The sequence below is a fragment of the Lipotes vexillifer genome, unplaced genomic scaffold, assembly GCF_000442215.2.
Source record: "Lipotes vexillifer unplaced genomic scaffold, Lipotes_vexillifer_v1.1 scaffold863, whole genome shotgun sequence".
NCBI classification, from domain to species: Eukaryota; Metazoa; Chordata; class Mammalia; order Artiodactyla; family Lipotidae; genus Lipotes; species Lipotes vexillifer.
The window spans coordinates 114,773-138,295 of NW_006788168.1; the positions used below are offsets into that span (position 1 = coordinate 114,773).

At 40.8% G+C, this 23,523-nt stretch overlaps 1 protein-coding gene across 1 annotated transcript in view; it reads right to left on the reverse strand.

The window, feature by feature from the left end:
* The window catches only part of RNF144B (ring finger protein 144B), a 69,687-nt gene that overhangs the window by 45,974 nt on the left and 190 nt on the right, over positions 1-23,523 (reverse strand). Inside the window, 1 exon segment of the mRNA XM_007461254.1 lies at positions 23,500-23,523. This exon segment is cut by the window's right edge and continues 37 nt beyond it. Within this exon segment, the coding sequence (XP_007461316.1) occupies positions 23,500-23,523 (24 nt within the window).

Below are 23,523 nucleotides of genomic sequence, written 5' to 3' on the forward strand. Positions count from 1 at the left end.
GGGAAAGAGCCTGGGCATTTCCACCTCCACCCCTTTGCTTTCTGTACTGACCTCCGACAGGGGCTGCATCTCCTGCTCCTCCTGGACAGGACCCTTCCCCATGGCTCTAGCTCCCACAATGGCTCTAGCTCTCACCAGATACCCTAACTCCTATTCTAGTAATACCTTTTCTTCCTCTTGTCCCCTAGCTTCCAGGGGAGTGCCGCTTCCTGTTGTGGCTAATATCTAGGTGCTTCACTGCCCTATTTGGCTTCTCGGTCCTCCATCACCTTTATAACCAATCACCTGAATGAAACTTCCTGTTTTGAAAGACCAGGAGTGATTTCCATTCTCCTGGCCGAATCTCAACCAATAAATCAACGAATCCCAAATTAACCCTTCCAGGCCAGGTCTCTCCACATGTGCTCCAAAGCTGCCCATCAAACTGGGTACTTAGCATACTGGGCCCTGAATGGCTCAGAGGGACCTCACACTCAAATGCAAAGCTGAATTCATGATCCCCTCCCCCAAATCCCATCCTTGTCCAGTGTCTTCTATCTCTAGGAATAGCATTTCCATCCACGCTGTTGTACAACCCAGAAACCTAGGAGTTTCTGGGTTGACACCTCTTTCTCTCTTACCCCTATATCCAATAAATGCCTACTACACATCTTCACCTGGTTGCCTAATCACAGCCTCAGACTTGACTTAGCAGAGCTTTGGGATCCGCTTGCCCCATCATATCAACACACATGCTTCCCCACATCCCCAGGCTTCCCATCTCAGTAACTGGAACCAATTACCTACTTGGGGAGCCAAAACAAAGACCATCCCTGATTCCTCTCTTCCTCAAACTCCACAACCAAAACAGGTCCCAAATCTAACCACCTCCTACCACACCCACTGCAATTCAAGTCACCATCACTCTTTCAAAGAGCCCTGCAAGAGCTTTCTCAGGGGTCTCTTGGCTTCTACTCTATAGGGCAGCCTATAGAGTGCTCTTTATACATTTTTAAAATAAAAATCATATATTATTTTCCTGCCCCAAACCCTCCAATGAATGTGCACCTCACTTAGATTGCCTCTCAAACTCCCTACCATGCCTCACAAGGTCCTACACATTCCAACTCCAAGCTACTGCCCCGACCTCATTTCTACAGCATTCCTCCCTTATTAACACGAGCCTTCTATTTCTCCAACGTGCCCAACTTGTTCCTGTCCTAAGGCCTTTCTTGGTATTTGCATTTCCTCTCCCGGGGATGCTCTTCCCCCAGATGGCTCACTCTCACTTCATTCAGGGCTCTGCAGAGCACAGAGCCCCAAAGAAAAGGATATAAGACAAATGTTTTTACAGACAAGAAACACTAAAAACTACGAGATCCCCATTGGGAAGGGCAGCTGTGATATTGTGATTTATATTAAGAAAAACATACTTGGTCTTCATCCTTTTTCTAGCACAAAGCTTCTAAAACCCTTGGAATTTCCTAAGTGGTAAGAGAGAGAATTGTGCCTTTTGTTATGTTAATGAAATGACTTTATTGTTTTACATTTTTTAAAATTGGAGTATAGTTGCTTTACAATATTGTGTTAGTTTATACTGTACAGCAAAGTGAATCAGCTATACGTATACATATATCCCCTTTTTTGGATTTCCTTCTCATTTAGGTCACCACAGAGCACTGAGTAGAGTTCCCTGTGCTATACTGTAGGTTGTTAGTTACCTATTTTATACATAGTATCAACAGTGTATATATGTCAATCCCAATCTCTCAATTCATTCCCCCCACCTTCCCCCTTGGTATCCATATGTTTTTTGTTTGTTTGTTTGTTTTAATAGAAATTTTTAAATATTATTTATTTATTTATTTTATTCATTTATTTTTGGCTGTGTTGGGTCTTTGTTGCTGCGTGTGGGCTTTCTCTAGTTGTGGCGAGCGGGGGCTACTCTTTGTTGTGATGCACAGGCTTCTCATTACGGTGGCTTCTCTTGTTGTGGAGCACGGGCTCTAGGCGCACGGGCTCTACATTCCTCTGTTGATGGATATTTAGCTTACTTCCATGTCCTGGCTATTGTAAATAGTGCTACAATGAACATTGGGGTGCATACGTCTTCTTGAATTATGGTTTTCTCTGGATATATGCCCAGTAGTGGAATTGCTAGGTCATATGGTAGTTCTATTTTTAGTTTTTATTGTTTGTTTGTTTTTTGTTTTTCGGTACGCGGGCCTCTCACTGCTGTGGCCTCTCCCGTTGCGGAGCAACAGGCTCTGGACGCGCAGGCTCAGCGGCCATGGCTCACGGGCCTAGCCGCTCCGCGGCACGTGGGATCTTCCCGGACTGAGGCACGAACCTGCGTCCCCTGCATCAGCAGGCGGACTCCCAACCACTGTGCCACCAGGGAAGCCCTATTTTTAGTTTTTTAAGGAACCTCCATACTGTTCTCCATAGTGGCTGTATCCATTTACATCCCCACCAATAATGCATGGAGGTTCCCTTTTCTCCACACCCTCTCCAGCATTTATTGTTTGTAGATTTATTTATTTATTTATTTATTTAATTTATTTATTTTTTGAGGTACGCGGGCCTCTCACTGTTGTGGCCTCTCCCGTTGCGGAGCACAGGCGTCCCGTGCAGGCTCAGCGGCCATGGCTCACGGGCCCAGCCGCTCCATGGCGTGAGAGATCTTCCCGGACTGGGGCACGAACCCGCATCCCCTGCATCGGCAGGCGGACTCTCAACCACTGCGCCACCAGGGAAGCCCGTTTGTAGGTTTTTTTGATGATGGCCATTCTGACCAGTGTGAGGTGATACCACATTGTAGATTTCATTTGCATTTCTCTAATAATTAGTGATGTTGAGCATCTTTTCATGTGTTTCTTGGCCATCTGTATGTCTTCTTGGGAGAAATGTCTATTTAGGCCTTCCGCCCATTTTTTGATTGGGTTGTTTGTTTTTTTGATATTGAGCTTCATGAGCTGTTTGTACATTTTGGAGATTAATGAAATGACTTTTGGAATGCCCCCAGGTCACCTAAGGATGGGAGGCTTGTTGCCAGGGGAACCAATGCTATGATTAAAGGATTAGAACGTTCAAGTCTCAACCCTCAACTTCCAGGAAGGGAAAAAGGGCTGGAAGTTTAATTGATCACCAACGGTTAATGATTTAATCAGTTGTGCCTACGTAATGAAGCCTCCATAAAAACCCAAAATGATGGGGTTCAGAAAGCTTCCTGGTTGGTAAATACGTGGAGATTTGGGGAGAGTGGTGAGCTGGGTAGGGCTTGGAAGCTCCGTGCCCTTTCCCATACTTTGCCCTATGCATCTCATCCATCTGGTTATTTCTAAGTTATTTTCTTTCATAAAAAGCCAGTAATCTAGGAAGTAAAATGTTTCTCTGAGTTCTATGAGCTTCTCTAGCAAATTAATCAAATCCAAGGAGGAGATTGTGGGATCCTCTGATTTACAGCCAATCAGTCAGCAGAACAGTTAACAACCTGGGCTTCAGACTGGCATCCAAAGTCTGTGGAAGGAGTCGTAAGAATCTACATCTGAGCCAGTGGTCAGAAGCCCAAGTAACAACCTGGGCTTATGACTGGTGCCTGAATTGGGCAGGTGTGTGTGTGGTCAGGGGGTGGGGTGGGGAGAGTCTTGCACAACTGAACCCTTAACCTTTGGAATGTAACACCATCTCCAGACTCTGCTGGTATCCGAAAATTGGTTGGTAGTACGTAGGGAAGGCCCCCACATACAGACACATTGGAACAGGGAACCCTTCAGGAACCCCAAAGAGTAGCCTTAAGGAGAAGCCCTGGGTAAAAGGAAGAAGGGTGTTTCAACAGGAAGGTAGTGAATTTCAAAGATAACACTCACCAGCCTTACTATTCAAATACATTACTGAAAATGCTTCTTAAACATTAATGTCCATTCGAATCACTCAAGGATCCTATTAAAAATGCAGATTCTGATTCAGTAGATCTGGGGTGGGGTCTGAGATTCTGCCCTCCTCATAAGCTCCCAGGTCTTACTGATGCTGCTGGCACACAGAATACACTCTTGAGGAACAAGGTCTAGTAACAAAGACTCTCTACATTGGGTGCTTTATAGAATCACCTGGGGAGTTTTCCAAAAGTCCAATGCCCAGGCCACACCACAGACTGATCAACTCAGAAATTTCAGAGGGAAGGACCAGGCATCAGTATGTTATATATGCATGTATATGTACTGATATATGTACATGTGTATATTATACATATATATACATGTGTATTTTATATATGTATATGTTTTATTGCTTTTATTCAATGGCTTTTAACATAATTGCAGAGCTGTACAACTATCACACATCAATTTTAGAACATTTCATAATCCCAAAAGAAACCCCATGCCAACTAGTAGTCACTCCCCATTCCCCCCCAAATCCTCCCACCCCAGGTTTAGGCAATGGCCATCTACTTTCTGTCCCTATGGATTTGCCTAATCTGGATGTTTCACATAAACTGAATCAGACAACATGTGGTCCTTTTGACTGGCTTCTTTCAATAATATATACATGTTTTCATTTCTTTTAGGTATATACTTAGGAGTGGATGTGGTATAAGATAACTCTACGTTTGTCTTTTGAAGAACTGCTAGGCTATCTTCCAAAGCAACTGCGTCATTTTACATTCCCACCAGCAGAATGAGGGTTCCAATTTTCTTCAAATCCTCACCGGAACTTGTTACTGTCTTTTTTATTCTATCTATCCTAATGTGTGTAAAGTGGTATCTCACTGTGGTTTTGATTTGCATTTCTCTGATGGCTAATGATTTTGAGCACTTTTTCATGTGCTTATTGATAATTTGTACACCTTCTTTGGCGAAATGTCTATTCAGATCCTTTGCCCATTTTTAATTGTGTTTTTACTATTGAATTTTAAGAATTCTTTATTTATTCTACATATGCCCCTTATTAGACATGATTTGCAAATACTTTCTCTCATTCTGTAGGTTATCTTTTTACTTTCTTGATGGCATCCACTGAAGTATAAAGGTATTTAATTTTGATAGGGTATAATTTTTTTCCTTTTGTTCATGCTTTGCCTAACCCAAGGTCATTAAATTTTTTCTATTTCCTATATTTTCTTCTAAGATTTTTTGGGATTTAGCTCTTATAGTTAGGTCTATAATCCATTTTTGATTTGTTTGTCGATGGTGTGAGGAAGCAGTCCAACTTCATTCTTTTGCAAATGGATATCCAGTTGTCTAAGCACCATTTGTTGAAAAACTATTCTGTCCCCTTTGAATTGCCTTGGCACCCTTGATGAAAATCAACTGACAACATGAGAATTTACTTTTGAACTCTCAATTCTATTCTATTCATCTATCTGTCTGTCCTTTTGATGGTATCACACAGTTTTGATTACTATAGCACTGTAGTAAGTTTGAAAGTAGGAAGTGAGTTCTCCAACTTTGTGCTTCTTTTTCAAAATTGTTTTGGCTATTCTAGGTCCATCAAATTTCCATATGAATTTAAGATCAGCTTGTCAATGTCTGCAAAGAAGATGGCTGGGATTTTGATAGGAATTGTGTTGAATCTGTAGATCCGTTTTGGGGAATACTGTCATTTTTAATAATATTAAGTCTTCTAATCCATGAAATGGGGTATTTAGTCTTCTTGAATTTCTTTCAACAATGTTTTGTAGTTTTCAGAGTAGAAGCTTTGTACTTCTTTTTTAAATTTATTCCCAAGTATTTTATTCCTTTTGATATTATTGTAAATAGAATTGTTGTCTTAATGCCATTATCATATTACTTTGCTAGTGCACAGAAATACAATTGGTTTTTGTATTTTGTATTCTGAAACCTTGCTGAACTGGCATCAGTATTTTTAAGCTCTCAAAGTGATTCCAACGTGCAACCAAGTCAGAACCACTAGGTTCAATACCATCCGTGCCCTCAGGTCTGAAAATATGTCCATCATCACTGCCTTTATATCATTTTGGAAAATTCATCTTCATAAAAAATACATGCATCAACTAGTTCCAGAAGAAATAGTAAAGGAAGTCTAAAGGGGAAATTATATTTGCAAATTTTAAATATATATAAAAATTTAAAGTACGTTGAAACACTTTACCCTAAAATAGTGCTGTTACTTTTTCTGGAAAAGGGTACTCAGATCCACCCCGTAAGTTTGAGAACAGTCATTCAATGTGGTAGATTAAATCTAGGCCCCAGTTAAAAGTACCTCCAGTTCCCACCAAGCAAGAATGATCAAAAGCTTCTATCTTGATCTCAAGTGATCATGAAACATTTAAATTAAGAAACTTGGGTAAAGTAATAGCTCTGAGGATAAATCCACTGGAAACGCTGCAGTCCCATCAGTCCTCACAACGAAGCCAATTAAATCTGCTAACCTGGAAGAACATTTCAATCAGAGCAGGGAGCAGGCACTAGGAGCGCTAAGACCTGCTTCCAACATGAGTAATTCAATAACTCTTCAGTTGACCATTCTGAGGTTTTCCCTTTTGTTTCACCTGTGCTGCCTTTCTTAACAGAGGCAGGCCCCAATTCTGATACTAGTTCCTAAGGGATCCCTCTGTGCCAGATACTATCTTACGACACAGTACACCCAGAAAAGCAACCAATGGTTCCAAGAGAAAAAACAACAACAACAAGAAGGCTTGCCAAGTTTACATCCTTCCATTTCCTCCAAAGAAACACTAGACCTCAGAACTGCCAGCCCTCAGCTGGCCCCAGCGCCCCAGTCAACAGGCCCAGGACAGGCAGTGAGAATAAGCACACCCCAGATTAAACATCAGTAGATTCCACTGAACTCATTTATCACTTTCTCCCTCCTCCTCCTGTGTCCCTGAAGAGTCCCTATTTGAACTCTCAAGCAGCCCTTCTGACCCTCTCAGAATGCACACAAGGTCTCAGCAACACAGAAAGGAACAAATCCCAAAATAATAAAGGGTCAAGAAACTCCTTTAGCCATGACGTAAGACTAAGCAAGTTATCTGCGTAAAATACAACCATTCAACCAATCTAAGCAAACAACTGGAGAATGCAGTACTTACATTCTACAAGAGAATTCACAGTGAGTATTAAAACTATATCATACAGGAAATTCCCTGGCGGTCCAGTGGTTAGGACTCTGCGCTTCCACTGCGGGGGGGCACAGGTTCGATCCCTGGTCAGGGAACTAAGATCCCTCATGCTGCACAGTGTGGCCAAAAAACAAAACAAGACAAAACAAAACAAAACTACACAATACAGAGGACAGAAGGATAAGTTAAAGGGATGGACAACAGATGTGTGATGAAGCAAGAACAGTAAAAAGTTAATGTTAGAATCTATGAGGTGGTGGGAATATAGATCTTCATTGCTAAAATTCTTTTGTCTTGGGCTTCCCTGGTGGTGCAGTGTTTAAGAATCCACCTGCCAATGCAGGGGACAAGAGTCCAAGCCCTGGGCCAGGAAGGTCCCACATGCCACGGAGGAACTAAGCCCGTGTGCCACAACTAAAGACCCAACACAGCCAAAAATAAATAAATAAATAAATTTGTTTAAAAAAATTTTTTCTTTTTTGTTATTTTCTTTTGTTTTGTTTTTTAAATTAAGGGTACTTTAATTAATTAATTTATTTATTTATTTTTGGCTGTGTTGGGTCTTCGTTTCTGGGCAACGACTTTCTCTAGTTGTGGCAAGTAGGGCCCACTCTTCATTGCGGTGCGTGGGCCTCTCACTGTCATGGCCTCTCTTGTTGCGGAGCACAGGCTCCAGATGCGCAGGCTCAGTAGCTGTGGCTCACGGGCCTAGTTGCTCCACGGCATGTGGGATCTTTCCAGACCAGGGCTCAAACCCATGTCCCCTGCATTAGCAGACAGATTCTCAACCACTGCGCCACCAGGGAAGCCCTTTTTGTTTTTTTTTTTAAAGGATTTTTTTTAACATCTTTACTGGAGTATAATTGCTTTACAATGGTGTGTTAGTTTCAGCTTTATAACAAAGTGAATCAGCTGTACGTATACATATATCCCCATATCTCCTCCCTCTTGCGTCTCCCTCCCACCCTCCCCATCCCACCACTCTAGGTGGTCACAAAGCACCGAGCTCATCTCCCTGTGCTATGCAGCTGCTTCCCATTGGCTATCTGTTTTACATTTGGTAGTGTATATATGTCCATGCCACTATCTCACTTTGTCCCAGCTTACCCTTCCCCCTCCCCGTGTCCTCAAGTCCATTCTCTACGTCTGCGTCTTTATTCCTGCCCTGCCTGTAGGTTCTTCAAAGCACATGATAGTGAGCAACTCATATGTACTTCACTCACAGAGTGCTCTGCAAATACTCTGGACCAGTGCATCGGAAACCCTTGGAGGAGGAACTGAAACACAGATCACAGGACCCCATCCCCAGAGTTTCTAATTCAGTAAGTCTAGGGTGGGGCTCAAGAATTTATAATTCTAACAGGTTCACAGCTGCTCCTGATGCTGCTGGCTTGAGGACCACTGGCCTGGAACTAAAATACTCATTACATGAGAGGCAGGAGAAAGGAGGAGATGATGGCAATAAGAATATCTGTCGAGCTCCTATGATAGCTATGGTATGCGTCTTAAAATTATCTCGTTTAATCTTCATAGCAACTCTTGAGACGGAATTATTCCCACCTCACACAAAGCAGTTTGGTAACTTACCCTAAGTTCTCATGACTGGTAAATACAGGAATTGAGATTTAAACCACGGGTCTAATGGAGACACAGCCTTTGCTTACTTTCCCCCTACCTCACCATGATTTCTGCCATTAGAACGAAAGCAGGAGAAAATACTGGAATCTTTATAACTTGAAAACACTACTTTTGTTCCTTCTGAAGGTTACTGACCCCATAAACCACAGAATTATTCAAAAACTAGACACCATTCCATATTAAAATGATCTGCATTTCATACCATACCCAGGAAACTTTTACAGCTATAAAATATTTTTTTCCAGTTGCAGTAAAGATCTCTTTGCTTTAGAGTCCCTCATTCAATTCATTAATTACCCTCATCACACAGGAAGCACTTGGAAACAATTGGAAGACTGACGTCCCCTAGGGAATGCCAGTAACTCCACAAGCATGATGCATGAGGAGGTGAAAGAACACTCATCTTTGAATTAGGAAGTCTGAGCTTGAACCCTGACTTCAGTTTCAACATCTAAATATACACTAAGTGTATTGGAAGCTTCCAGATGTGTAAAGCAGACCTCTTAATCTCTCAGCCCTTGTTTTCCTCAAATAACTTGCCTGAGGTCACACAGTTGAAAGTTCATAGCACACCCCTCAATCCCTTCAACCTGGGGCTATGGCCACAAGTGTATTCAGATTATACATATACTCTCTGGTCTCTGGAATTCCTTGGAATTTTAAAAATCATTTGCTACTTACATCTTCTTTGTACTGACTCACCTTTTATGTACATAAAAACCAGTTGTCAATTTTACATTAGAAAGGCCATTGTCCAGCTTTAGAAACTTTTAGGATTACAAAAACCTAATATGGGCCTCATCCATTGTTCATGCTAACAAATGAAATTTAGGGAGCACATACTATGTGCTAGGCAGTACATTATGTATTTTCACAGAGATTGTTCTCATTTCGTCCAAACTACCCTATGATTCAGGAATTAAGAGTATGGATCTTGGGCAAGCAACTTAATTCTGCACTGGTTTCTTGATCTGTAAACTGCAGGGTAAAAGTAAATGGGGGAAAAAATAATTATCTTACAATATAAATATTACATAGTAGGTACTCAAATGCTCTTGCTTGCCCTTCCTTGATTTTTTTTTTTTAAGGTAGATAAAGAGAGGGTCAAAAAGATTGAATTAAAACCCTACATTCACGTGGCTAATAACTCACAAACACTTTCCAGAAGAGGCAAACCGAAAGGACCTCCTTACTGGGGGTGGGAAATGATTCAAAACCACTGAGGCTTTCAGTTAACACAGAGCTATTTACTTCCATAGAAACGGGGCACTGACTGTGTCCAGCCTGATTCCAAGAGGTTCCATGCATATCTGAAATCCATATCCTAACCAAACTTTGATTAACTTAAATGTTCAGAAAATGGTGTTTTAGAGTTAATTGAATTTTCTAGTTAACTCACAACCTTTTCGGCTGCCACTTGTCTACATTTTTAAGTTTCTTTTCCTACTTAGTAACATCTTGTCGCTGAACATAGAGTTTTTGTGTGTGTGTGTGTGTGTGATAACGCATCTCCCACCACCTTAGGCCCACCGCTATGAGCGTTATTTTTTCATTCATTCATGTCTCCTATGTGTATACTTTTCCAGACAGGGCCCATTTTTCTAATTTGACAGCACTGTGAATACCAAGGTATAAAATCAGCTGAAACTGTACTGGCACTGGATGAGCCACATATTTTTAAAAGATAGATTCACGAAATGAGTTTGTTTTGCTGCAATTAACTTCCTCCTTTAAAAAAGGAAGCGTGGATTAAACAATGAGATAGTATGTTCTTTTCACATATCAGATTAGAGAAGGTGAAAATTTTGAGAATACCCAGAGTGTCAAAGAAGGGGTTTTTTCCTACACCATTGGTGGGAATGTAAACTGACACAACAGTATGGAAAGGCAACATGACAACACGTGATGATTTAAAATGCACACACCTTTTAATTGGGCAATTCCATTTCTAGAAATTTATCTCAGATATATTTTCATATTTATGTAAGTACAAAAATGTTTATTTATAATAGCAAAAACTGGCCCATCATTAGGAGGGACCTAGTTCAATAAATTTTGATACGGCCATACCAGAGAACATTATGCAGCACTTAAAAAGGAAGGTAGGTCGGGCTTCCCTGGTGGCGCAGTGGTTGAGAGTCCGCCTGCCAATGCAGGGGACGCGGGTTCGTGCCCCGGTCCGGGAGGATCCCATGTGCCGCGGAGTGGCTGGGCCCGTGAGCCATGGCCGCTGAGCCTGCGCGTCCGGAGCCTGGGCTCCGCGACAGGAGAGGCCACGATAGTGAGAGGCCCGTGTACCGCAAAAAAAAAAAAAAAGGAAGGTAGGTCTGTATATTATTATATAGAAACATGTCCACAAAACACTAGGTTCAAAACTCAAGTTACAGATCCCATTTCTCTATTACATGATGTGCATGAATATGTATCCATCCATGTGTTTCTATACATTAACAGAGAAAGAGTCTAGAAGGGAGTACAGGTGAACTGTTCATATAATCAATACTTAGAAAGGTTTTTAACTTTGTTTTTAAAACCAGCACATGTCACATTTAAGATTAAAAATTAATTTTTAATTTAAAAAGAAGAGAACAAGGAAAAATGGAATAGAGGACAATAAGTAACTGAGATTTCACTATATTTCTAATTAAATTCTCTACCCCCATCAGCATATATGAAACTGGTCACCAAAACCTTTGCATTTAGCTGAGGTCTAAGACTGAAAGCTGTTCTGAGTTGACAACTGAAGGGAAGAGAGAATTCAGCCAAGTAGCTTTTTCTTCTCACTCTTCTGTTGGGGGCCTCCATTTGCCTGTTGGCTTCCTATTTCTACAAAGAGATAAAAGAGGAACAAAAATCTTCCACGTGTCACACGGAAATTACTGCAAACTTGCCTCTGCCTGTCCCAGTACTTTTGGAAACTGGCAATTAGGTGAATGATTTGCTTGGGATGGCTGGTTGGGCCTCAAAACATGAGCACACAAATCCAAAAAACTGTTATACTAGTAAACAGGCAATTACTGTATATCTACTTCATGATCTTCAAAAATAGAGATTTTTTTAATGACTGATTTGGATCATGATATGGATGAAATAAGTTAAAGTACTTAGAATGATGCCTTGCACTAAGTTGGATAAGTGCTTGCTGCTATTATTATGACAACAACAATGAGGATTAATGATACCTAATTACCTTCCTGGGTTTCTGCCCTCAGTGAACTTCAAGTCTAGGTGGAAAAATAAAATGGATCTATGCCAAACAGCTAGAGTACAAGACAATACAGATATTTGTATGAAATCTTTTCAATCAGATTTTAAATGTTAAATGCTTTCAGAGAGAAGATGATCATTTTACACTCAGGTAACATAACTCAAATGTTACCAGGGTAGGAACCACGTTTAAGCTTTTCATCAACAAATCCTCCCCAATCCAGTGTTCTGCTCATCAAAATAAGTATTTGTTGAATAATGAGCAGAGGTATGCCCTGACCAAGCAGTGAGACATCATCAGAAATTGAGCAGGGGGAATAAAAAAGAAAGAAAAGAGGACAATTCTAGGAAGAAGTAAAGACCTGGAGGTATGAGGTACCTCACACACAAGAAGCAGCAGAAGGTGATTTGGGTAAACACTGTGCAACAACCGTTCCTAGAGGAACTTGAATGTTAGCACTAAGGAGTATGATTCAAATAGGATCACGTGAATCCCTAATAATGGCAGTGGCATTATGACAGCGACATTTTAAGAAATCTGACAGTAGTATCCAAATGGATAGGAAGGAGGAGAAACTGGGGACATGAAAATAATTTAAATACTCCATACTTCAAAAGTACTGTGTACCATGATAAATACAGTATATGTTGACCAGGGTGTTCTCTGAGCTCTACCCACCGCCCCTCCTCCATCCTACTCCAGCTTTGTGTACTTTCAGACCATTCTCAACCCTATGCCAAAGCCATCCTCCCCACCCCACACCCGAACAAAGCCTTCCAGTGCCTCCATAATGCTCTTCAACACGGCATACAAGACCCTGCTTGCCTTTCCAGCCTCCTGCCCGCCTTTCCAGCCTCCTGCCCAAGAACACCCATACTTCCAACAACATGTTCCAGGGATGTCTTTCAGCGGGGTCCCTCAGTAGACCTCTCCTCCTTGGTTCTGTGCCTCACACGTGGTTGCCCCTCCTCCCTGTAGCATGTCTATCAATCAATCTCCTATTCATCTTTTGGCCTTATCCCCTCAGGAGACCTTCCCTGACCTCCTCAAGTCTAGTTTAAGTGGGTTCCCACATGAACCCTCAGCACACTTACTTCCTCTATCAGTGGATCTGCTTCCCACGTGAGAGCTGGACTGACTATACCTTATGTAGACAATTAGCACAGTGGCTGGTACACAGTAGTACCAAATGGAAGAGTAGAATCAAGACTTCGATGGGAACAGACTTAAGAGGAAATTGGAATACAGGAGATACTTCAAAAGAATAAACTTTGGTGACTCAGTGGATGGAAGGGAAAGTTCTCTCATTGGACACCCACTTTATTTATTTATTTACATCTCTGTTGGGTCTTCGTTTCTGTGCGAGGGCTTTCTCTAGTTGTGGCAAGCGGGGGCCACTCTTCATCGCGGCGCGCAGGCCACTCACTATCGCGGCCTCTCTTGTTGTGGAGCACAGGCTCCAGACGCGCAGGCTCAGTAATTGTGGCTCACGGGCCCAGTTGCTCCGCAGCATGTGGGATCTTCCCAGACCAGGGCTCGAACCCGTGTGCCCTGCATTGGCAGGCAGATTCTCAACCACTGCGCCACCAGGGAAGCCCTGGACACCCACTTTTGCCCATTCTCTGGTCATGATTTGCATGTTTGGCCAGCCTATCACATTCTGCTATGTGGTTCAAAGAATTAAACACTGGCAAGGTATGCTTAAAAAAAAACCATATAAGTGCAGATTACCAACATACCATCTGTTTATAACCTTCTTTGTGAAAAAGAAATTAAATCTTGTTCCATTTTCTAGAACCACCCTGCTACCCTGATACCATATGCTTTTCTAAAAGAAAGTAGAAAAGACTTGAGTAATTGTTCAACCACTGATCAAAGTCAAGAATGTTGTGCAAATGAAGCTTGTTCCAAAAGAATTGTGTCAACTGAACCAGGGGAAGGGGGAACAAATTTATTAACATTCCCACATTGGACAGAGCCCTGTGGGTGAATTTTTAATGAGTAACCTTGTCCTTGCCCTCTAACTGAAAGACAACCTTCATCCAAATAATACAGGGCTAGTGAATAGAATAAAAATTTGATTTCAACCAATTTTATTCTAGAGAACAGAACTCATACTAATAAGTAGAATTTATATAGAAACAGGTTTCAAATCAATGCAGAAGAAAAAAATAGTTCAGGATTAGAATTTCCAATGACTGAATAGCTAGTGTTATGGTATGTCCCAATCCTGGATGTTTTCAAGCAAAATCTAGACGATCACACCAAAACCAGTAGAGCTATACACGCTAGCTGTATTCCAGGCACTGTACTACATGCTTTATCTAGATCTTCTCTCTAACCTGAAAGGATGATTTATTATTATCCCTAAATTATATAAAAGAAAATGAAGACTCAGGCTACCCAAAGACATAAATGGCTACCACCTGCTGGTCCAAGTCACTCTCATTTCTGGCCTGGATTATCATATTTACCTTCTAACTAGTCTCCATGCTTTCACCCCTGCCCCTCTACACAGCTGGCAGGGCGATTGTGATGGTTAATTTTAAGCGTTAACTTGACTAGGCCATGGGATACCTGGGTTATTTGGTTAAACATTATTTCTAGGTGTGTCTGTGAGGGTGTTTCCAGATGAGATTAGCATCCAAGTTGGTAGACTGAGGAGAGCAGATCCACCTGCTCCCCAACCCACCATGTAGATGGGCCTCATCTAATCAGTTGAGGGCCTGAATAGAACAAAAAGGTGGAGGAAGGGAGAATTCACTCTCTCTGGTTGACTGTATGAGCTGGAACATTGGTCTTCTCCTGCCCTCAGACTGGAACTTACATCACTGGCTCTCCTCATTCTCAGGCCTTCAGACTCAGAGTGGAACCACACCACTGGTCCTGATGAGTCTCTAGCTTACAGACAGTGGGTCATGAGACTTCTCCATAACTGCAGGAGCCAATTCCTTATAATAAATCTAAGAGAAAACAGAATCCTAATAATAGAACCAATAAAAGATATGTATGTGTATATATATATATATATATACGTATATATATATGCTCTTACATATATACACGTACATACATATGCATATACATACATATATGTAAGAGCATGCGTATATACACATACATATGTATCTTTTATTGGTTCTGTTTCTCTGGAGAACACTTATTAATACAGTGATCCATTTAAAACAACATTAGATCCAAAAAAATCCACAAAAAATAAAATAAAAAGGGGGGAAAAATTACATCATGTTACACTGTGGGTTAAAACTCTCCAAAGGTTTCTGTTCTCAAATCAACCTAATGTCGAAATTCTTATCATAGCCTGCAAGGTCCTACCCACAAACACCACTATCTCTCTGACCTCATGTCTGATCTCCCTACACACACACACACACACACACACACACGCACGCACGCACACACGTATACATGCATGCACACGCACACTGGCCACCTTGCTGTATCTGAACATATCAACACACTTCCAGCTTAGGACCTTTGCTTCCCTCTACCTAAAACTCTCTTCTCCCAGAGGCATCTATACAGTTTGTTCCCCATGTTCTTCAGGTCTCTGCTTAAATACAGAATAACGTATTTTCTGCTTAAATAAGAAATAAATAAATAATACAGAATAACGTATCTTCTGCTTAAATAAATAAATGCTTAAATAAGTCAACCCTCTGTATCCGTGTGGTGGGCAGCTTGGTTGGTTCCAGCACCCCCGCCAGATAACAAAATCCACTGATGCTTAAGTCCCTTACACAATATGGCATAGTACAGTTGGCCTTCCACATTCCTCAGTTCTGCATCCGCAGATACAGAGGGCTAACTATAACACCTTGTCAGTGAGACTTCCCTGACCATCCAACGTAAAATAGAAACCCCCTCTCCTTTAGCTTTCCCTATCCCCTTCCGCTTGCTTTGTTTTTCTTCAGAGCACATATCGACTTCTGAATTCACTTATTAGTGTCTGTGTCTTGCACTAACCTGTGACCTATTTGAAAACCAGACCTTGATCTGATTATTTACGACTGTATCTTCACCATCAGAGCTGTGCATGGCACAATAAATCTTTGTTGAATAAATGAAGCCCAGACAACCAGATTTGAAATCTATTCTCTTAAATGTCAAGCCATTCTGGCATCCAGGAAAGGAACTTCTTTCACTAGGAAGGCAGGGGCATTAGATCTAAGGTCCCTTCCAATTCTAGGACTATGATGCCATGACACCATCATTAGGGCCTTAAGAGCATGGTTCTCTCTGCTGCTCTTTCCTTTGGCCACATTTTACCACTTTCCTTGAATAAGTAAGCGGTAAGCATTAGGCAATGGATGAGATCATAGGTCCAGGAAGCCAGCTCCCCCTTAAGTCATCTCTCATCCATTTCTCATGCTACTACAGTTTGCCCTTATTTCTCAGATGCTATCTGACCTGCAGCCACTCAGTTGTCAGAGGAAAAAGAGAGTATCAAAATTTGTGTTTTTAAACCAGTGGCTTGACTGCCAAATATACAAGTCATCAGAGTTTTATCAATGAAACTCCAATCAAGCATAAGCAGCAAGAACACTGAGGTCATTTACAAATAAACAAAGACAAAGAAAAATTTACCAACTCACCATTGATCATCCAAGATAAAGTTAAGGGAAAGCATAAAACCAACCTTGCAAGCCAGGCTATATTTTAGTACCAGAAACCAACAGAGCAAGAGAGGGCTCTGAACTGGCAGAATTTACTTCTGTCTATTTAGTACTACTAGAAGACATGGGAATCCAGGGAGCTGGAGATTTTAAAACTTCAGGAAAGGTTGGCAGGTCACATGACCAGAAGAGGGGACGGAAAACTGTTCCATAACATTTTGCTGGAGTAAGATGCCTCATTACTTCCTGCAGTCCACAGAGTTCTCAGTAAAAGATACTAAAAATGATACTAGATTAAACATATCAAGCCAGTAAGTAATTATATTAACTATATTCTTATCGGGGGTCAGCAGCTCTTAAACGTTAGCTTGAGACACTTTCATCTGAATCTTTTACATCCACCAGAAATGTGCTCATCTACTGACTCTCCAAGTTGCGTTGGTTTTTGGTTTTTCCTGTAAATCCTACTGCTAGGTCTTCAGTTGAAACACGCAGCCATTAGCCACTCTTTGGACAGATCCAACAGAGAAATTTCTCTTTCTCAACCCTAACTGCTAATCTGTGGGTGTCTCAGAATAGTAGTGAGTTGAAATCACCTATATAACCACCTTTTTTTAAAAAAAATCTTTATTGGAGTATAATTGCTTTACAATGTTGTGTTAGTTTCTGCTGTATTACAAAGTGAATCAGCGATATGTATACATATATCCCCATATCCCCTCCCTCTTGTGTCTCCGTCCCACCCTCCCTATCCCACCCCTCTAGGTGGTCACAAAGCACCAAGCTGATCTCCCTGTGCTATGCGGCTGCTTCCCACTAGCATTTGGTAGTGTATATATGTCCATGTCACTCTCTCACTTTGTCCCAGCTTACTGTTCCCCCTTCCTGTGTCCTCAATTCCATTCTCTACGTCTGTATATTTATTCCTGTCCTGCCCCTAGGTTCTTCAGAACCATTTTATTTTTTTTTTAGATTCCATATATATGTGTTAGCACATGGTATTTGCTTTTCTTTCTGACTTACTTCACTCTGTATGACAGTCTCTAGGTCCATCCATCTCACTACAAATAGTTCAATTTTGTTTCTTTTTATGGCTGAAAAATATTCCATTGTATATATGTGCCACATCTTCTTTATCCATTCATCTGTCGATGGGCACTTAGGTGGCTTCCATGTCCTGGCTATTGTAAATAGAGCTGCAGTGGACATTGTGGTACATGACTCTTTTTGAATTATGGTTTTCTCAGGGTATATGCCCAGTAGTGGGATTGCTGGGTCATATGGTCGTTGTAGTTCTAGTTTTTTAAGGAACCTCCATACTGTTCTCCATAGTGGCTGTATCAATTTACATTCCCACCAACAGTGCAAGAGGGTTCCCTTTTCTCCACACCCTCTCCAGCATTTAATGTTTGTAGACTTTTTGATGATGGCCATTCTGACCGGTGTGAGGTGATATCTCATTGTAGTTTTGATTTGAATTTCTCTAATGATTAGTGATGCTGAGCATCCTTTCATGTGTTTGTTGGCAATCTGTATATCTTCTTTGGAGAAATGTCTATTTAAGCCTTCTGCCCATTTTTGGATTGTATAATCACCTTTTTATAAAAGGCTAATGAGGAAGCAAGTCAAGCCTTAACACGATTTCCTTCCTCTAAAACATTTCTGAAAAACAGAACAGCTCAGCATACTGACAGAACTTAGGAAAGAGAGGAATAATAATGTTAACTTACTAGGGGTTTGGGACTGTGCTAGTTGCTGTACGGGGATTCTCATTCGATGCTTCCTACAACACTCTAAGATAGATACTACTATCCACTACCCCCCCTTCATCCTACAGGGTGAGAAACTAAGTTTCACAGAAGCCAAAGAACGTGCCTAAAGTTATACACCAGTAAACAGCAAAGCCTGAACACAAGCCTGGGTCTTCCTAGCTCTGCATCTGCACTTTTAACCACTATGAGTGCGACACTGGAAGGGAAGAATGGAGGTGGGAATAGAAAAATGACATTCCTTCCTCCTTATGTAGGTATCGGTTAGAATCCAGGAAAGAACCACTGCAGGTTCTTTGCTTCATTTGAAAGTTACCAATCCGGTGGGTGCGCATGTATGTTTGGCTGTACTCAGAAACATACACAACGTATGCACGCACACACACTGCAAATCTTCCCACACTGTAAATGTCTCCCAGGCTATATGTGGGCCTTGCTTAAAGGTCACCCAACAGGCCCCAAGGAAAAGAAGGGCTTGGTCTAAAGAGCTTTATATGTCCTCTCACTTTTTCAAACACTGGAAAATCCATTTGGCTCAGAGAAATGAATAGTAAAAGGAGCTCTAACTACTTAGAGCCAACAAAACATAATGGAAAAAAGGCAAGAATATGGCTGGACTTTATTTTCTTTTTGCTCAGCACAGCCTGTCTTTAATCTGAATGGTAAATAGGCCATGCCAACATACTAACTCTTTTTAGGTGAAATTATCTAGGTTATGCAAACAAGCAACAACTGTGTTTTCATTATTCTTTAATTCGTGGCTGACAGAAATAGCTTCCAAAATAAATCAGAGAGGCAAATATTGCTCACAAGGGAGAAACCCACAAATTTTCCCTCCTTTGATAATGGATTTTTGCGAATTTTTTTTCTTTCCCTTGAATTATAATTGTGTGGTATTATCTGAAAGAGTGTGTTGCAAAAGCTAGAAAAGGGGAATTTGAATTTTCATATTTGCATTATTTAAATCCATGGGGGAGGGTGGGGAGAGAGAGAGACTTTTTCCATATTATTAATTATTAATTAACATCCCTGAGATATTTAACTTTCAAGTACCACAAGTAATTTTACAACACCTCTCTCTGTAACCCCACAATATCAACTTCTTTGGCTCCGTGATGCACCTAATGATTCATGACTTAAGTCATGCTAGTGAGAGCTCCGCCCATTTTTGTCCATATATTTAGCTCCCCTTGCTTCATACTATACTTTCTTCTCTATGTTAAATCTGAGCAAACAGTCTAACAGAAACCATCTTCTCAAACAGAACATGGTAAAGCTTCTTTTAACAAGAAACTAGATACATCGATGGATTATTTGAAGCAACATCTGTCCCCTTCCTTTCTCTGGATGTCATTTAAATCAAGAATTACATCCATGGGGTAAGTCAAAGCGGCATTCTTCCATGCACTGGTTGTGGGGAAATTAATAGGTATTCCACTCAAAAAAAAGGTGGCATTGGTCAAACGGAAATGCTTCATCAGGAGAAGGTCAACGGGGTCGCTTTGCTTTCTTTCTTACCACAAGATTTCACACAGTCTCTAAAATGCAATTAGGCTTTACATGCCTCCAAGAGAGGACTAGAAAAAATACACGTTTCCAAGCTAATGTGACTTGGAAACAGAGCTGGAGGGTCATGGAACACCCTTGGGTTAGGGAACACCTGCTTAAGCGCCAGGTCTGAGCTGGCCAACAGCCAATGGTCCAGTTAGACACTGTCCATCCTGTACTCTCCAAGCACACTGATCACACTGTTTCTTAGGGAAAACAGGACAAGGACAGAATGTATAAAGAGCTTTATTGAACTGATGAAAATATATAAGTATAGCACCATCTCTAGCAAGAGAACCATTACATTTGGACATTCTCCTCATGGGAGGGGGAAAAGGGAACCATCTTAGCAAAACCATTTTAAATATATGGCATGCACAAGAAGGCTTTCCCAGCCAATAATTGGAAGATGTCATCCAATCGTACTTAAAATTGGGAATTAGTAGTATATAGCCTATTAAAAAATGTCACAGGTTTCTTTTCGGCCTTGAACACAGAAAACACATTTAATACCTTTAATTTGAATGCAAATCAAAATCTAGGGGGAATCAGACACTTTTTTTTTTTTTTTTTTTTTTTTTTGTTGGGGAACCCGGTGTTTTTTTTTTTTTTTTTTTTGCGGTACGGGGGCCTCTCACTGTTGTGGCCTCTCCCGTGGCAGAGCACAGGCTCAGCGGCCATGGCTCACGGGCCCAGCTGCTCCGCGGCATGTGGGATCTTCCCGGACCAGGGCACGAACCCGTGTCCCCGGCATCGGCAGGCGGACTCTCAACCACTGCGCCACCAGGGAAGCCCCAGACACATTTTTAACTGGTATTTTTAACTGGTTTTTAACATCAGTAACCCTCAGATACATTTTTAAACTGGTTTTTAAAAAGAAGAAATAAGAGCTCTAACAGAAACGTTAGAATGGCATTTCAGGTAAGTCTGGTATCAACTGCAAATTTATAGACACTAATGTAATCAAACACATACAGCTTACTATTTTGGCAGATCATAGAAAATGGGGTTTTGGGAAGCCAGGGAAGGTTAATGTTTACAGCGATGAAAAGTTCCCAAGTTGGAGGGATACCAAAAATACCAAGCCATTTGTCTTTCTGCTTTTGAGTACTCCCCAACAATGAGGAAGTATGAATCTAAATGACAGAATAATCTAATTGTATTAACTCCTACCCCCAAACTGCTGAAGGAGAAATAAGAAGCAGTCGTGCTGTCTTTAACTGGGAACTAAGATCTATGGAAACAATAATATGGCAATGGCAGCAATCTGTGAATATGAAACACAGCCTTTGCTTGTCTGTGTATTCTTTATCCAACGCTGATGCACAAATTTGAATTCTGCTCTTTGAGATCTCATTGCAAAAAGTGAATTCCATATCCTGCTTTGAAACATCATTAACCCTCAGACAAAAATTTCCACTCTGGCTTTAACCAAATGTTGCTTCTGACTCATTTGTGTCAAGGATTAGCAAAGGTCCTGAAGCCATGTGAGAAAGTCAAAGAAAACAGTTTCGAAGCACAGCAGAAACAAAGTAAGACCAAAGGAAACTGACTCTGCCCCGTGATGACAAGGCCATTTCCTTACTTCCTGTGAAGTAACACACGCTGACAAGATGAGGAAAAACCAGCATAAACATCACTTACTGAAGTCTCCTTCTGCCCACCCAACTATCAGTGTAACATCCTGGTCCCTACACTCCTAACCTCCTGCTCTGCTTTTTTTCTAAGTCCCTATTACCCACTAGTATGTAACTTACCTATTTAGTATGCTAATTATTTATTATGTAACTCCTTTGATAGCATATAAGTTCCTAAGAGCAAGGATCTATGCTGGGTTTTGTTTCTTTAACTGATAAATCGCGGTGCCTAGAACAGTTCCCGGGACACACAAATGCTGCTCACTAGATATCTGTTGAATAAAGGGATAAATGATACTATTTCTTTGCCATCTTTGGATCCTACAGTTGAAAACATAAGGAAAGAATTTTAGTCACTTTCCTTTTTACCGAAAAATTATTCCAAGCCTTCTCTCTATGCTAATCCTCAATCCAAAAGAATTTAAGAAAATTGATATAAGCTAGCTAGAAAATGTGTCATGTTAGTTAAATTAACTTAGAAAAAAGAGATGGAGTAAAATTTATTTCACCTTTACTGTTTTTTTTTTTTAAAGTATGCTTAGTAAAATGTCTTTTTATAAATTGTTCCAGTATTTCCTAAATGATTTCTTTCTCCTTACTCCCGTTGATTTAAGCACTGATCACTATATCTAAACTGGTCAATTTCCTTCACAAGTCAGGGGTATTAAACCCACATTTGGCTGGTGATTATTATACTTATTGTATAATAAATATTAACAGTCTGTCCATACAAGGCCTACCAAAGCAAAGATAAACAGTGACTACTGTAATTTAGGCATAAGGCCCTCCCCTCTACCATGCTGAAAGTCCAGCACTCTTCCTAGCTGACTCTTAATCCATCCTTAGTTTGAAAGTGTAGCTAATTCAAACACACAGGAGAGAGGTAGGTACCATAAATAGAGGAAAGATCATTTATTGCTGGGCCTATGAATACAGGCCCAGAGTAGCTATATCTTACTACTTTTTCATTTTTTCATGAAAAATTTACCAATTTGCTATTTGAAATTTCCCAGTTGGGGATGCAAACAAAAATGTGTTGAGGCCCGATGTGGCCCACAGGCATCAGTTTACAATCTCTTGTTAAGCCCTCAGGTCAGAGAGCACTGCCACCGGGAATCCCCCTCCCACTCCTAAAGTGGGTGAGGCACTCCTGTGGTATGTTACATCTAGCCATCCCTGATTTCACCAAACTCTTGTATAGTTCCTGCAATGTGTCCATCTTTTCTGTGGGGAGTATCTTACTTATCTTTATATTCCCAGCATCAAGTGCCTAGCACAGAGTAAGAGCTCAAAAAGTGCTTTAATAAATGAAAATTTGAACAAGACCACCTGGTTCACACTTCTAGTAGTCCCCGTGAACCCATCAGTCCATTTCCTATCTTTATTCTTTAACCAACCAATCTTCAGGAATACATGCAATCAAGGTCATGGGCCTTGATACCAAGTGCCAAACTAAAAGAGACAAGCCCACCCCTGAAGATCTATAGGGTTATATTTGTTATGAGGAATAAGCAGCATTCGGCATATTGTGAAAATAGGAAAAAAAATGTAAAAAGGAAATTCGACAAAGTAAAACAGTTGTATACCATGTGCTTTGTAGGAGACGAGCAATTACATGAAGGAAAATTCAGCAAATTGCTACCTGATTTCTCCATCATTCAAAACACCTGATGAGCTTCTTACAGATGGTAGCTAACTAGGGCATGTTTAAAATGTCTATTTTGTTCCTTAGCTAGAGCTTTAAGGACAGAAAGATGCTGCCTATTCAACCAATAATTAAACTTCATATACGTGTTACACTTTGCCTAAACCCCAGTAAATATCGGGTTTACTATTCAAGATAGTATTTGGAATCATACCCAAATGTGGAATTGCTCTCCCAAGCAGAATCATATTGTAGCAAACTGTGGCTTCTCGGTAAGTCACAGAAGTATATCCTGTATTTTTACAATTCTTCCCTTTGTATTTTCTCATGATGAAAGCATCAGGGTAAACTTACAGCTGTGCAAAAGATGCACCGGCA